The 16,722-nt window shown below is 32.2% G+C and overlaps 1 protein-coding gene across 2 annotated transcripts in view; it reads left to right on the top strand.

The window, feature by feature from the left end:
- Window positions 1–16,722, top strand: part of ANKRD12 (ankyrin repeat domain 12) — a 132,823-nt gene that overhangs the window by 46,627 nt on the left and 69,474 nt on the right. The window contains exons 3-5 of one of the 2 annotated variants that reach the window (XM_033087516.1): window positions 1,827–1,974; window positions 10,947–11,015; window positions 15,110–15,256. In XM_033087516.1, coding sequence (XP_032943407.1) covers window positions 1,827–1,974; window positions 10,947–11,015; window positions 15,110–15,256 — 364 coding nt within the window. The remainder of the gene's footprint in view (window positions 1–1,826; window positions 1,975–10,946; window positions 11,016–15,109; window positions 15,257–16,722) is intronic. The other variant, XM_033087517.1, reaches the window with a different exon arrangement.

Genomic DNA, 16,722 nt, shown 5'->3' with positions numbered 1-16,722 from the left:
ATAATCACCCCAGAGCCAGGTACCAGATAATAAGAGAAACAGCACATATACCTCCTAAGCCTGCTGAAACCACAGTAAAAACTTTTGCCTTCATTTCTCTTCTCTCCCTTTGCCACCTGACCCACCCTGGTGCATCCCCATGTCGCCCTGTGTGGTATGGTGTGCCCCCTCTTACGAACTGTGAGTAACAAACTATCTTTCAGTGGCAGTGGTCTTCTAATATGTTGGCCTCATCATACCTGAATAATAATAAAACCTACATTTTTGAGCAGCCTTATAAGCAAAATGTATGCCTGTGAAGCTCCATTTTTTATTGGCAGAAGTGAAAAAAACAAAAAGGTTAAGAGGCTTTTACTTTATAACTGGGGAATAAATAACATGAGGCTTTTATTCAGTATCTGTACCAGTTAAAATATAGGGGAGTCACATTCTCTTCCTAATTATCTAATAGATTCCTCAATAATGAATATAGAGTCTATTCAGATGATATTGTCACCGATTAGTCATCATGTGGTTTTACTTTAATATTTTGATCCAGTGAATTGTCTTAAGATTTTCTAATAATGAGCTATTCTTACATTCTTTGGATGAACCCTGCTTGACTATGATATATTATCTTTCTAAGACACTAAGTTAAATTTCACAATTTATTTAGGACAGTTTATGTTTGCACTTACTTCGTAAGCAATATAGTCTATAATTTTTTGGTACTCTTCTTTGGTATCAGTTTTATTTTAGACTTATAAAATTGATTGGGTAGCTTTCCTTTTGTGCTGTAGCATTGTTATATGAAGTGGAGAATATCTGTTCCTTGAATTTTTTTTATTTAAAAAAATCTGTAAATCTGGGCTTAGGTACCTTTTTTTAAACATAAAGCTTTGGCTGTGGACTTACTGTCTTCTCTGAGTATCATTGATCTATTCATGTTTTGTTTCTTTCATAACTAATTGTAAAAATGCATGTTATTTAAGAAAATAATCTGTTTTCCAGGTCTTAAATTTTTAGTGGTATAAAAATGAATACAGTATTATTCTTTTGTAACTTTTTAACATCTCTGGAATTGTATTCAGGTCTCAGTTCTAATCTTTATTTTTCTCTTCTCTCATTTTCATGATTAGACTCACTAAAAGTGTTATTCTGTTGCTCTTTTGGTTTCATTGATGAATTCTACTTTTTTTAAAAATTCACTATTTTTTTTTTTTTAATACCCCTTTTTCCCCTCATCCTTCCTTTAATTTTCTGTCTTGGGCTGAAAGCTTTTTTAGTGTCTTCTGCAATCTCAGTCTACTTCTAATTTGCCTCTGAGAATCTGTACAATTATATCTATTTATTATAGTTTGAGGACTATTCTTTTAAGCTCTCCTGCTACATAGCTCAGTTTAGATGTGCTACACCAATTTGGATGTTGGATTATAAGAGTGAACTTGACAACAGCTATACACCATAACGGTAGGATACTTCACCTGAGTGAGTGGGCACATGATATTAATAAAACACAATTTGTTTAATTCAATCAAAAATCACTTTTTCACCTTTATATTTGTTCATTAGAGATAATATTTCTATTATACTTAGATATAGTCTTTTATATTTAAGATATTTTGTTGTTTTAAAATATTATTATGTAAAAGTATGGGAATGTGAAACAAGTTAGAGAAATGTTATAATGAAACTGGTCTTGAGTACATTGAGGACAATAATAATTTATGATACACTCTCTACATTTTTGTATGTTTGAAAATGTTCTTCATAAAGTATTTTTAATAGTGTGTTGCTTAGCCAATGTTGTTATAACTCTATTCATGTTTGATTTTTTTTTTTAATAGAGTAAAGACAAGATTGCATCCTATAGCAAAACTCCAAAAATTGATCGAAGTGATGTGGGCAAGGAGATGAAAGAGAAATCATCCATGAAACGAAAACTTCCTTTTACCATTAGCCCGTCAAGAAATGAAGAACGAGATTCAGATACAGGTAGAATATTTTGTTGTTTTTCTGATAAAATCTTAATCATCTTTTACTATGATTTTTCTCATATCATTCTTCTTGCACTCCATTTTTTAGAGAAATATTTATATTTCAGTATTTCAGATTTATCATTTTGGGGCAGAAATTCATATAGTTCTCACCAAACATGATTTCTAATCAGCGAAAAACAATTTGCTTTTTTCCTTAACTCTCTTAATGTTCATTACAAATCACTTTCAGAACATAATTGTTCAAAGAGCATTTCAATGATGAAATTTATTCAGTGATAGGGAGCATAGGATGTGGTAGTTGTGAGAAAAAGTTGTTGAGCTTTTGTGGATACATTATTGATCCCACCAAAGAAAAAGGTGTAGGCATTTTAGATTCAGAAATGAGAAATATGTTCCCCACTGTGCCAAAAAAAAAGAAAAAAATATATATTGATCCTAACTGCCTAAGCCCAATTCGCAGTACTTTTTTTCTCAATATTCTTATATATCAGAAATGATTCTTCACATCAATCCCAGTAATTCATAATAAATTAGAACCTTATTACTACTATCTAATAAATTCCTAGATTGTATTTTAGCCCTGAACTAATAATTTCTTGAAACTAATATAAACTTGAATGTTTATTATGTAATTATCATAATTGTTTTATCCCTTGCCTGAAATATTAATAATGAATTGTTCTTAAGAATGTTTTAGCTTCACTCACAGAAAGTTAGTGTTCCATCCTGAGTTTGTGTACAGAGATTTTATCCTACTTACAGCTTTCTAGCTATCTTAATCATCAATACTGGAATTACCTTGTCTCTGGAATCGGTGAAAATACCCCCAAAGACTTTTGAAATGCCCTATACTAACATAGCTTTAGAAAAAATTTTTTTAATACACACTTTTAGTAATAAGTAGGTACATAGTAGGTAAAGTCTCTTAGCTTGAGCTAGAAATTGTTCTTAAACACTCATGACATTTTTAAATCTTGAAAATTACTCTTTTTTGAAGTAATTAAGAAATTGTGTGCTTTGCTCATTTTGTTACACTGGCTTTTTCTATAGATTCAGAATCTTTTTTTTTTCCCCTGAAGCATGACTCCTTCTCCTTAAGCAATCTTCTCAAGCTAGTACTTAGATCACTTAGCTGAGAAGACACTTATGTGTCTTTAGATTTATAAGATTTAACTTACATTTCCTCCCTGGAAATCCTTTTGATAGTCATTTTTGAAGTACTTACATTAGCCAGGTTTTGTTTTCCAGTGACAGTAATATTTCTAGTAGTAGTTTGAAGACGGGATTTAGGTAAATTCAAACAGTGATAACATTTTTAGAAATAAATAAGGTTTCAAAATAATAAACTTCCCATGAAAACTTTTGTTATTAGATCAGATGGATTATTTGTCTTTTATTTAGAATAAAATAAAGGAGAAAATGTTACTTAGGAAGACATGAACATTAGGCACTGAGTAAACATAATTTAAGTCATATTTTATTAATTGGATTGTATACTTCCCCCGTTAGTTTTTCCACTTACCTAATTTAGTGATATGTTGCAGCTCTCTCTCTTTAAGAGTGTTTCATAACAAACTTTTGTTTTTCTTTTGGAAAGGTTACATGCTAATGCTAAACAAGATTTTGATGGATTTAAACATATATTTATATTTTTGATATGCTGAATTTGTAAATTTTTGTAAATAACAGATGAAGGCTTTAGTTTTGTACCACACACATACACACAGCATTAAGAAGAATTTATCCCAGGTCCAAAGCAGAATGTCTTATTTACAATCCAGGTGTCTTATTTTCGTAATTAAAAATAAGGTGGAATGCAGAGTACTACCGTGTTTCCCCAAAACTAAGACCTAGCCAATCAGTCAGCTCTAATGCATCTTTTGGAGCAAAAATTAATATAAGACCCGGTATTATATTTTATTATATTGTATTTATACTATATTATATTATACCTGGTCTTATGTTATATAAGACCGGGTTTTATAGTAAAGTAAAACCGGGTCTTATGTTAATTTTTGCTCCAAAAGACACATTTGAACTGATTGCCCAGCTAGGTCTTATTTTCGGGGAAACACGGTATTAAGTGATACTTTTCATATGAAAGATAATTATAGCATCAAACCCCATATTTGACATTGATCTTTTTTAGAGTGTACTGTATTTTAAGTTATTAGATGAAATTATAAAAATACAGAAGGGAGAAATATTAACATATGACATCCCTTATTTTAATATATTTAGTATTTAAACATCTCCTAAATGGGAAGAGAAAAACACAAAAATGGGGAAATGGACAAAAGATACAAGCAGGTATTTCAGAAAAACAAAATTACAGTTGGACAGAAATATATGGAAAGGAATCGATAGTAATGAAAGAAATACAATTTGTAACTATTGACGACGTTGTTGTTGACCTAAGTCATATCAAGTGGTCCCTGGTGGGAAATAGGAACTTGCTTTATATATAGTAGTCTAAATTACAGGAGTACCTTTTTAGAGGTAAATATGACAACATATATAAAAAAACTAAAAGTTTGTTAACACTTGACTTATTTTTGGGTATTTTCTCTATATAAATAATTATTGATGAGAGTAGAAATTATCTTTAAGTATATTTAGCTTAGCTTTCCTTATAATAGCAAAAATACAGGAAAATAGTGTCAGGTAATACAGGATTTGTTAAAGTATGGTAAATTTAATGAAGAAATAATGCTTTTACCCTTAAAAATAAAATTGTAGAAGAATATGCAATATAGAAAGATGTTCATAGTGTATAATGTGAAAAAAATAGGTTTACAGAGTAATAGGTACTGTTTGAATGCATATATTTATTTGTATGTGCACACAGGACAAATATTAACACACATATGGAAAGATAAGATGGTTTAAAAGACTGTTTCATTCTAAAACTAAGCCTAAACCCAGTGGGTGTATTATGGGTCTAGAACAAAAATGTAAATATTATAAACCCTAACGTAGTGAAAAATAAAACAACAGGTAGGGAATAAAGAGAAAGTGTTAATGGTACCATTCAGTTCATCATCTCTCATACCAAGGGATTAACTGATATCTAAAATAATTTTTTAGATGATTGCTTAAAATTTTTAATCTTATTTAAAATTATTTTATACATGTTTATATAGGTGTGTTTATATTTTAGTATATTATATCTCTCATAGAGAAGAAGCAGTTCCCTTGGCTTTTTTTCCCTTTTTATATTTGATTTAAATAAATTAATATTTCAACTTTTTATTTAAAAATAGCTCGTGTGTGTGATATTTTTCAATTCTTACATAAAATTATTTGTCTCTCTCTTTCCCTCCCTCCCCGTAATTCCTTTGTATTTGTATTTAGAGGGATACTTGGATACTCATCAAATGTTAACATTTTACTTCCAGGATTTGGGATGATTTGTGACTTTCTTTATATGCTTTCGTATGACTTGAACTTTTAAAATAATGAACTTATTTTTATAAAAGACAATCATTACTTTTTTTAAATAAAAAAAAAGATTCATATTGTCCAAGGAAGGCCCAGTGGTCCCCAAAATCAGTAATAATGCCACTAGTGTGACAAGTCATTCTTAATCTTTATTTTGATTTACCCTAGTGTGTCTTAAACTTTCTAAATTCTTAATTTTTTAACATTTATTAATTTTTTAAACAATAACACTTTCTAGAAAAGGAATTGTTGACTAGACAGATAAAAGTCCCAATTTTTCTTTTTTATCTGTAAAAGTGCATGTAATAAATAATACCAACTTCAGAGAATCGTTACCTTTAAGAGACATAACGTGTAAACTAAGTTTGTAATTCATTAATTAAAACACAAAAGTGAATAAGACTGGCTTAAATAGACAGGGATTTTTTAAATCTAATGCAATATGACCAAACATAGATAGTTCACACCTGATATAGCAGTACCATAATACCATCAGGGACTGGGTGGGCTCTTTTCATCTTTCTGCTCTGCCACCCTTAGCTCACACATGGGCTTTGTCCTTAAGTATTTTGCCTTATAGTCACAAGAAGTCTTCTTCTTCCTAGGCAGAATTAGGAGGAAAGACTGATGACAAAAATATCTTTCTCCCAGTGAGACTTTTCCTTTTTACTGATGAAACAACCTCCCTTGGAACTTCTGCCTTCACCTCATTGGTTAGGCTACCCTAGTTGCTGGGGAGTCTGAAAAGTCAGATACTTTCAGTTGGGTATGTTGTCACCTTAATTAAAACTAGTATTTTTAATGAGAAGGGACGAGTGACTATTGAGTAGGTACCTTACAGTACTGCCATGGTACTGCTACAGTACTTTTAGCACAGTAATTAATAACTGATAAACTGCTGTTAGCTTTAATAGTTATTAATAATATTAATGTTTCTGCCTAAATGAACTTTATTCCGGAACATCAGTCATAAAATCTCATATATGTTCTTTCCTAGTCTAATGGTATCCAAAGGAAAGCCACAGTCCCTTGACACGAAGTCTCTTCTTGGCCTCCAAACTAAATTTACAGTTATTTTGTTATGAGTAATGGCCATCAAGAGCATCTTTGCAGATTTTATTATACCATAAATTGTTTCTTTTCATTCCCAGGAGTAGGGTTGCAGGATTAAAAAAGTTAAACATTTCTATGCTGTTTCTCCAAATAATTACAATTAGTTACAAAGTCTCCAGGTATATAAATATTCAACCTCAAATAGCATTGGGGCACACGTTTTTCTTTATTTTAACAGATCTAATATTCTGTAGAGGTAAACAAGTAGTACTTCATCATTTTAGTGTGTATGTTTAAATAACTAGAAAGGTACAACACCCTTCACTTTTTAAAAATATTTGTTTCCTCTTAGTAAGCATTATTTATTTGCTTACTTAATCTTTCTTTTGGCATATGTAGACAATGTGGTATGAGAAAATCCAAAGAGGCACAATATTATCTGTTTCCAAAGTCCACGGTAACAGTTGTAGAGCATGTTCAAATGTCTTAAACTAAATCTTCTCTGCCAGCCATCCTTAGAAGTTTTATTTTCCTGAGACTTCAGATGCCATTAAAGAATTTACCCTATTTAATATGATTTGAGCAAATTTGGAGAGAGAAACTTTTTTAAATAAGAAAACAAATATAATTTTTCTGGTGACTGTTAAAGTAGCAGGTAAAATGAGTGCTTTACTTAATCACGTTTTGGTGATTTTCACAGAGATTATTTATTACAGATTTTCTCCAACCCTTCCCCCTGATATTTTAATATAAAAATTTTTAAATGTACAATGCAAACCCTTTTAATCATTCTTGGTATTGTTACTTATTCTCTTGCAACCTAGAACAATATATTAACTTAAAAAGATGTCTTTTAAAATACAAGTATTGCTTGTCTTGCCTTGCTGTACAGAACGTATCAGGGAGAAATAATTCCGTATTTCCCTGAAAATAAGACTGAAAAAAAGACGCATTAGGGCTTATTTTCAGGGGATGTCTTATTTTTTCATGTGCAGAAATCTACATTTATTCATGTACAACAATCTACATTTATTCATGTACAAAAATCTACATTTACTCAAATACAGTCATGTCATCTTCTTCTGGAACATCGTCATAACTCTCTAAACCCTGAATTCTGGCTTGAATTTCTTCCATTTCCTGTAGAACCATTGGCCCTAATCTCTCATGTCCAGCAATAGAGCTCTCCTTAAATGAGCACTTCTTGTTCATGTAGCCTGCTCGTAGTGCATTGGCAACACAGCTGTCACTGATTTTATCCCATGAATTCTTCACCCAAGTCACGACCTCTTGCAGGCTAGGCTTCACAAAGTTTCCTCGCTGATTTCTCTCCATTCTATTTTCAATGTAGGCATTGATTTCCATGTGCTGATGATCCTTGAATGGCTTGTTTATTGCAATATCAAGAGTCTGGAGATAGGCAGTCATTCCTGCGGGAATCATTATTTGATCTATTCTTCTCTCTGCAAGGGACTTCATGTCTTTAGCACGGCGAGTGCTGGCTGAATCCCAGAGTAGCAGACCTCTTTGGCCCCCTAGCAAAACAAGTGGCAGCATTAAATCCACCCACTGCCTTATAACTGCTTGTGTGCGCCATGCGTTTTTGGTTTCAAGAACATAAATGCCTGAAACATGTTCAACCTTATCTTTCTTGCCCTTAGTGATGATTAGAGGTGGGGCTTTCTTTCCATCCAGAATAATTGCCAAAATACATGTAACACGTGCACTTTCATAACCAGTGGAGGGAATGTAGATTGACGAGGCACCCCTGTGATCAATTGTTTGAGATCCTTGGCCCATAAACACTGCAGCTTCATTCATAGCAATCATGTTGGAGACTTGGTATTTAGAAAAGTCGATGCCATCAACAAAGGACTTGAATGCAAGTGCACACTTAATAACTCCAGTATCTTCCAGCTTGAATAGTGTTCTCAATCTTAGAGACAGTTCATATCACTGAAGGAAGCCATCCAGCCAGTGTTGTGATGCTTTGAATTCTTCTGGGGATATTTCTAACTGTGGTGCCGTTGCAAGGGCAAATGCTTGAATATCAGCCCTGCGCACAGCCAAAGCCTTTGCTCTCCTGTCAGCAATCTGTTCACAAATGATGTCTTCCAGCTCAGGAAATAATGGTTGTCGACCTGATCCACACTTGTGCTTCTTAGCATTTCACTCATCCTCCTGTTGACTGAGGTTATCGTACTGTGCTCGTCATTTTCGAACCATTCAGAGATCCAGCTTCTCTTTCCAGAAAGCCATAAGATTTTTGCCCTGGAAGTCCTCCACGATGCCTTTCTTGTACTCGATGGAATAGCTCTTTCTTTCTGCACTCATCTTGTCTAGTGGTCAAAATATTATTCCCTTTAGATCTACCATTAAATCAAGTGTTAATTGAAGACTTACGAGACAAGAGTGGCAACAAAAATGATGACAGTTAAGAATGATGGTCCACACAAAAGCAACGAAAAATTGCACGCACCAAAATTCAGGAAACGTTTCTTTATTTCCCACGAGTGCATTAAGTGCATCCGTTACAACACACAATGTATTGAATTATAAAGATTAACATTAGACACAACCACATTGGTTCATTATGAAGTGCGAACGTTGTTCATGCGTTGTGTCTGTACTCCAGTTGGTCATTCGTCAGTAAGTCTCGAGTTCATCTGTTTACATAGGCGTTTACCTCTTATCTAAAGGCCCCCGCTTGGGTATTTACAAATACTTAATTTATATTATTTATTTTAAGTATTAATGTCAATAATATTATTTATATTTATGTATTAATGTTATTTTATAATTTAATACATCTGTCGTGTGTTGCAACAGACGTACTAAATGCGTCCGTCTGGCTGACGATCTTAACTGAGGCTTATTTTTGGAGTAGGGCTTATATTACGAGCATCCTGAAAAATGCTACGGCTTATTTTCCTGTTAGGTCTTATTTTCGGGGAAATATGGTAGGTGTGCAGCACTCAGTGTTTTACAAAACCAGCAATAGGTAGCAATAATTACATAATCTGGTCTCAATATAGCAAAGAAGGAAGAAATCGTTGAGTAAAGGGATAGGGTATGGAAGCTTTGCATTTTCCAGCTCCTGATTTAATCTTTACAGAACACACATTCAAATGCCCCAAACATAAACATACTTACTTGCGTGAACTCCAAAGGGTGTGTGGAGTGAGGGTAGGTTGATTATTTCCAAAGGAAATTTTAGATGAACTGTTATACTACTTTCTTATATTAATTAATATAATTGAAAGTTCAGTTTATCCACTAAGCTTTAATCTGTCACAATAATGTGATCTCCTTTCAATAATCCATTTAATTCACTTTGTTGGCACAACTTACTCGTTGCCACTTTTTATTTGCTATATAATCTATGGAGGCCAGTTTGTATATTTGCTTGTCTATGAATGAAATTTTAAACATTCTTCATGGAATTCTTCTAGTTGCTAATTTAATGTGTTCAGTTTTGAAAAAGAAGTTCATTGAAAAGCTTGTCATTCAGTCCATATACCCACTTGCTTTAGAATTGGTCTAAATGTTATTTTAATAATGATGCCCCTTTCAATTGAGTGAGGCTTCTCATCACTAAACTTTTAGGCTTACGGTATCTTTAGTACTATGTTTAGGGGTTGCTTGTTCTCGAACTTTTTTTTTTTAACACTTTTGTTTCCTTATACCTAATTGAACTCATTAATAATGTCTATAATAATGATCCTGGAAAGAAAAGTGTGTCAATAAATTAAGAATGTGAATATCAGAATAATAATATTGTGAGTTAAAGTGGCATGTTGTTTATAAGTAAAATATCTGCTCTTGTCATATTGCCGAAAGTCAATTCTCTGTCATGAGTTGTTAGGCAGGATTCCATATTCTTATCTTAGCTGATAAACTTAGTTTGATTCAGGCTGTTCTTTCTAACAGGTCTTCAGTAGTGGTCAGTGCAGCAATTCATACCATTTGAAATGTATATAATTTATAGAGAGGTGTGTGGTCTAGAATGATACTTCAGTCCAAAATACTCTGTTATCTTCTGAGTAGTTTTGGCCTTCTTATAACAAAAAGGGTGATTCAAGTCCATTATTCAAGTTTTCTAAAGACAAATTCTAAACAGAAAAACAGTGATAAAGTACTGCATCTTTTATCATTATTCAGGGATTGAAAAACTATATATCCTCAAAGGCCATGATATGTTTTAATAAGCAGCGTTAGTAATATCTATTGCAAACTGCATGGTTGACTTTCTTAACTTTAATATTCCAGTTGAAGAAACTGAAATGTTAGGTATTGGCCAAACCTATGTTTTAAATGTACTTTTGGCTTTACCCTAAAAATAACCTTTTGGGAAAACAATGAATTATCATTGACTAAATAACTAGTGGTCTTTTGAAAAATGTTGGTTTGTTGAATTCTGCATTTCCCTTCGTGTGCTTTTTTTCTTTTCTCCTGTTTCTTCTCATTCTGTAGATTCAGATCCAGGACATACAAGTGAAAATTGGGGGGAGAGACTTATATCTTCTTACAGGACATATTCAGGTAATTAGATTATTAGGGGCTCCTATTTAGCCAGTGGTTTGTCACACAATTAATTACTTTATATAAACAACTTCTTTTCAAACCAGTATATAGGTCTCTTGGGTTGAACATGATGACACCAGATTTCCCAACTTTTATTTAAGATATCTAGTGCATCACATCCAACACATGCTATGTATGAAAATTCTAAGCAGGACTGCTGTATACTGCTGTTCACGTGTTGTACAGCACAACATGGGGGCGCCGTTCACATAGAAAATAATGTGAAAGTCCGCCCCTTGGAATTGTTCAGTGCAGTGACCCCTATGGGAAGATACCCAGGGTGCTTTAGGCTTTTGCTGTATAGTCTTTATAAGGTATGCAAAGTGCATTGATTTTGATAGAGCGTGCCATCTTACTCTTCAATTATGCAGTGTTTGTTTTAAAAACACAAGTTTTAGAAATTTTTCAAGTTGAACTCTTTATTGACTTTGCTGCCCATGTTAAATTTAAAAATGACTTAAAATACTACATTCCCTGGAGAAATTCCATTACATTAACTGTGTTGGAACCTCTCTATTCAGCCATGGCACCATGTATTATGCTTCGTAATTGCTCCAGATAGAAAGAATGCGAGAGAATATATAAATATTATTTTAAAATAAAGAGTAAATATATTTTCTAGTATGTGAAAACTAGTTAAGTGTGTTATCTTTTTTAAATGGACTGATATTCTTATCTCTGAATATTTTTTAATGTAAAATATTATTTAGTCCCTAAGTATCAGCATATGACATTTAATTATAAAATCCAAAATAAACCTTCTATTTCTGTTATACTTTGTATTTATTTTATAAATTCGTGGGAGTGTTGTAGAACCAAATAATTATTCTCAAAATTATTCTGAAAGCTGTTAATTGAACTGATGAGGCAGTAGTACTTGGTTATCGAAATTGGGGAGTGGGGTGCATGTCTATCATCAACATTAAATTTAGGAGACTTACTCTGGAGTTAGGTGTACTTTTCTAAAATGGGACTCATAAGTGTCAGGATGCACCTGAAAGAGCTGAGGTGATGAAGCCATCCATCATCTGAGTATCTTTGCTGGAAATCAAATGATACGAGCACCCAACTGTTAGAGATTTGTACCAGATATTTTAGAACCGGAGAGTAATGACAACATTTTTTTCTCAGAATTGAAGTGTACACATTCCAGATATGATTGATTTAATTATGTTCATCTGTATTTGAATTGTAGCTTTGTTTCATTCCTTACACAGTGACTGCTTTGTGGGAAAATGGCATATTTAGTTTTTGAGACACTGATAAATTTATAAACCAGTTCCCCAAGAAAAACAATTTTGTCTCTTCTCCTTAATATACTCTACACTTAATTGGGATGTGACAATGTTGAGCTTCCTGTTTATTCTGACAAGACCTGAAAAGAACATTATTTTCAACATTGTAAGACTTAGACATTTCTATACCGGTATTTCTAAAGAGCCTCTGACCTTGAAATAAAGAATGTGGCATTGTTGAAAAGTCCATTTCTGTTTTACTTTAATCATAAGTGATTCACTTGGATTTTTCTTTTAAAATCTGTAGGGTGGCTGAGTGGAATTTCAAGTCTATAGTACACTGTTAAATGAGTACATGTGTCAGTATTCTGTGTTTAAATTTTAAAATCCTGACCCATTATTCAGACAGATGAATACATTTAAGTTACTGAAACTTGAGAAGTACCTAACTTTTTCAAATATATAGTATATCATCACTTTTTACTTATGACAGGTCACAGGAAATAAGTTCTTCACAGATAGATTCGAAATAGCCAAAGTTTTGTTGAATGCTTTAAAGTTGGAAAAGCACACTTTGGGACATGTTGATCTAACACTTGCAATTTTGAAGAATGGTCTATAGTTATCTCTAACTTAACTATCTTACACCAGCTACTGTTCACTTACCTTCTTTTCCTATCTCATGTAAAACATGAACTTGGACAAATGACTAAAGTCAATTAAAGAAAAAATAGAATTTGGATTGGATGCTAGTATCTAATTTGAATTTTTGCTTGAATATTTTGGAGTATATCCAATTTGTTTATTGGTTTTTCAAAATGTAATAATTATTATCTTTAATTATTTGGCAGCATGGAATTCTAATAATGAATTTATAAGTGTCTCACTTTTTCTATAAACTTGACTATATACCATTTAGAGCATATTCTTTTTAAAACATTGTATTAAAATCCGATTAAAACCAAAAAATTGTTTTGCAAATAAGAAAATAAAAGACAAATTTTTTCCCAAAATTTTAGAAATTAATTTTAAGGATTAATGCTGTGTATTTTTTTTTTATTTTGTTTCCTCCAATTACTAGATTTTACTTATTTTCCTTAATGCATCTTTTCTACTTTCTGTAAAAGTTTCACAAGGTTAAATATTTTACATTTAAGTGAAAGTACATTCATTACATTTAAAGATTTGTTACTCAGATGGAAAACCCTTAAAACAACAGTTGTGGGTCCTCATTAAATACGAGAGAACCAAAGTGAACAGAACATTATTAGGAGAAAGTATGTTTCAGAAAAAAATGGGCTTTTCCAAAAGACCTCTTTAGGGCTTTATAGTAAATTTAGTAAGTTAGGTGAAACACTGCTGAAACTGGTTTTATGCTAAATTGGATCATTGATAATAATGAAATGAAAATAAAAATAAAGTAACAAATTAGATTTAATTGTTAATAAAGACTGACTTAAGTAAATCTTGACTTTTTGTTTTATGTAAAATCAAGTATCAGTAAAATGAATAATTCAGGAGATACTGAATTTTGAGTGATTTGTGAACAGCAGAGTTTAAATATTAGGACCTCTGATATCTCTAGTCAATTAAGATGCCAGTATATTCTAATTAAGTGGTACACTGCAAGAATTACTACTTTAAGTTCTTATTCCTTAAATAATATTTCATAGTATTTAAATAATACCAAACTTTTATTAATTTCTTGAAACTTGCTAGATTAATAAATGATTATCTCCTGGAATAAGTAGTCTAGTTGCTGGCCACATCTTCCTAAAAACACCACAGTATTGACGGCTAAGCCTTCCCTTCTTCCACTTATTTTTAAATGTGTTACATTTATTTTTAAATTTTATTTTTGTTTGTTTTTGTAGCCCCTTTCTGCAGGGACCCACAAACATGGATCAGTAAATCCCAGGTATTTTTATAGGGTTTCCCAAGAAATAGATGCCTGGACAGTTAATAGGCAGACCCTCTGCATTGGCTCTCCGAGGGCCACCTGAAGTAACTGCCAGAGAAGTCCTCAAGAACGAACAAACATCTGTATCTCTTTGACCTGTGGAAACCAGTTTCATCTGAATTTCCTTTCACTTATTATAAAAGGAGAATGCTGGCTGCATTGCCAAAGGATTTCTCAAATAGCTAAGTCTGAGAGCTAACTGATGGATCAAATCTCTTGGAAAAATCCTTAGTCATTTTTGGATCTTTGCAGGATCTCTTGTTCACCACCACCATCACCCACAGCCACACAGAATCTTTAATTTGCTCATTTTTAGCTTTAATTAATATCATTCCTTGTTCAACTTTCTTTGACTGGAATAAAGTAATTTGGTGCTTTTTTTCAATAATCCCTCTGTATTTAAGACTTGTCTTAAATATTTCTAAGAAAATTGCATAAATCATTAGTGAATTAGGGAAATAATTTGAAGGAACATTGCTATATAGGTTTAGCAGTAATTAAGAAGAATAAAATTGTAATGAATGGAAGAGAAGTTTCAAAGATGTAATATACTAAGGAACATTTGAAATGTTGAAGAAATTAAATTTTAATAAAACATCTTAAAATGTAAATTTTACTAGAAATAAATTTCCAAATGTTATTAATTTTCTGAAAACAATAGAATATTTTTTCAAAACATTCAGAAATAAAATTGCTTATGTAATACAATAAAAGTCTAGTGTTCTTTTGTCTGTTGCTAGTTCATATGCATGTTTTTCATATACATGTCTAACATCTGTTTTTAAAAAGTCGTCTTATGTTTTGCTTTGAGTGCTTACATTTGTTTCAAATTCTTTCATATTTATTAATAATTACAGAGAAAGAAGGTCCAGAAAAGAAGAAAACAAAAAAGGAAGCTGGAAATAAGAAGTCCACGCCAGTTAGCATTCTTTTTGGTTATCCACTTTCAGAGCGAAAGCAGATGGCACTTCTTATGCAGATGACAGCAAGAGACAACAGTCCAGGTGACATTTACCATCACTGAGTTCATGTTTATTCTTAGTTTTCCTCAGACTGTAGCTTTGTTTTAATAATTATTTTTAACTACTTTACATTTTTATTGAATTTAGTCAAAATTTGTTAGTAACATAAGTTTGTAATTTTACATTTATTTGCGTGACAATTGTTTATTGTCTGTATCCTCTACTAGATGAGAAACTATACAAGAGCAGGGATTTTTGCATTTAGTGGATATGCAGTAAATATTTGTCAACTAAAATGGGTAATTTAAAAATGGGACAGTCACCTTGAGAAATCTGTGCAGAACTGTGCTTTTATCTCACTGAAGAATTTTTTACCCCAGTTTCTGTAAAGTTACTTCTAGGTATATAGTTTACTTTTCCATTCTGTAGTACCCTGCTATTAACTGACAATTTTATCACATTATTTCTTTCAGAAGCAAGAGTTTAATCCATGTTTATTGTTATTTTATTGTTTAATCTTTAGGATCTATTTGGTTATTATAAAAGGAAAAATATCTGTAGTATATTATGTAAATTTATCTCATATTTCATTTACCCTTCTAATTAAGGTGTTATGCTGCATCTGTGTGTGTTTATTCATGTACTGTGCCCTCCAAAAATAATTGAAGATGGCTAACAAGCAGGACCAAATCAAATGGGAACAAACCAACCAACTTGATAATTTATTAAAAGGAGCTAAAAGGGTAGATAAAACCCAGACAGTTGGGCTGAGATAGTTATTACTACTGAGCACTGAATTTAGCTATGCATTCTGGCAGCTAACAACACAAGAGAAAAACTTTAAGTTGTGTAATTCTCTTTGATTGATACAAGAAAGTAAATCACTTGTCTAAAGAAGAAAAAATTTCTTTTGGCTCTGAATTCAAGGCATCTTTGGATTCCATAACAGACCCTGTTGAAATGCATTGAAAATGACAGTTTTTCCAGTGAATTTTTCCTTTGTTGGCTCTTTTTTAAAAAAACTGGTACAACATGGTAAAATTCTTAGAGTTTGTATGTGTCATAGTTTCCATTAAAACATGAGTGTACCTAATATCTTTCACTAATGAAAACATGTTAGGGCTTCCTGCTTTTTAAGTAGAGCATCTTGTTTTGATTACCCTTCCACCTTTCCACCTCCAACTTGGGAAAGAATGTGGCCAAATTAAAGATAATTTACAGTGTTAAAATTTTAAATGTTTCTGTAAAACACTGACTTTGCGTCATTTAATAGTTAGATGGAAAGACTTAATTTTTTTTAATTAAAGTTTATTGGGGTGACAATTGTTCGTAAAGTTACCCAGATTTCAGGTGTACAATTCTGTAATACATCATCTATATATCACATTGTGTGTTCACCACCCAGAGTCAGTTCTCCTTCCATCACCATATATTGGATCCCCTGTACCCTCATCTATCAAACCCCTCCCTCCTTACCCTCTGGTAACCACTAAACTATTGTCTGTGTC

This window comes from Rhinolophus ferrumequinum, chromosome 19 (assembly GCF_004115265.2).
Source record: "Rhinolophus ferrumequinum isolate MPI-CBG mRhiFer1 chromosome 19, mRhiFer1_v1.p, whole genome shotgun sequence".
Classification (NCBI taxonomy): Eukaryota; Metazoa; Chordata; class Mammalia; order Chiroptera; family Rhinolophidae; genus Rhinolophus; species Rhinolophus ferrumequinum.
This window is presented reverse-complemented; position numbering and strand designations above follow the sequence as displayed.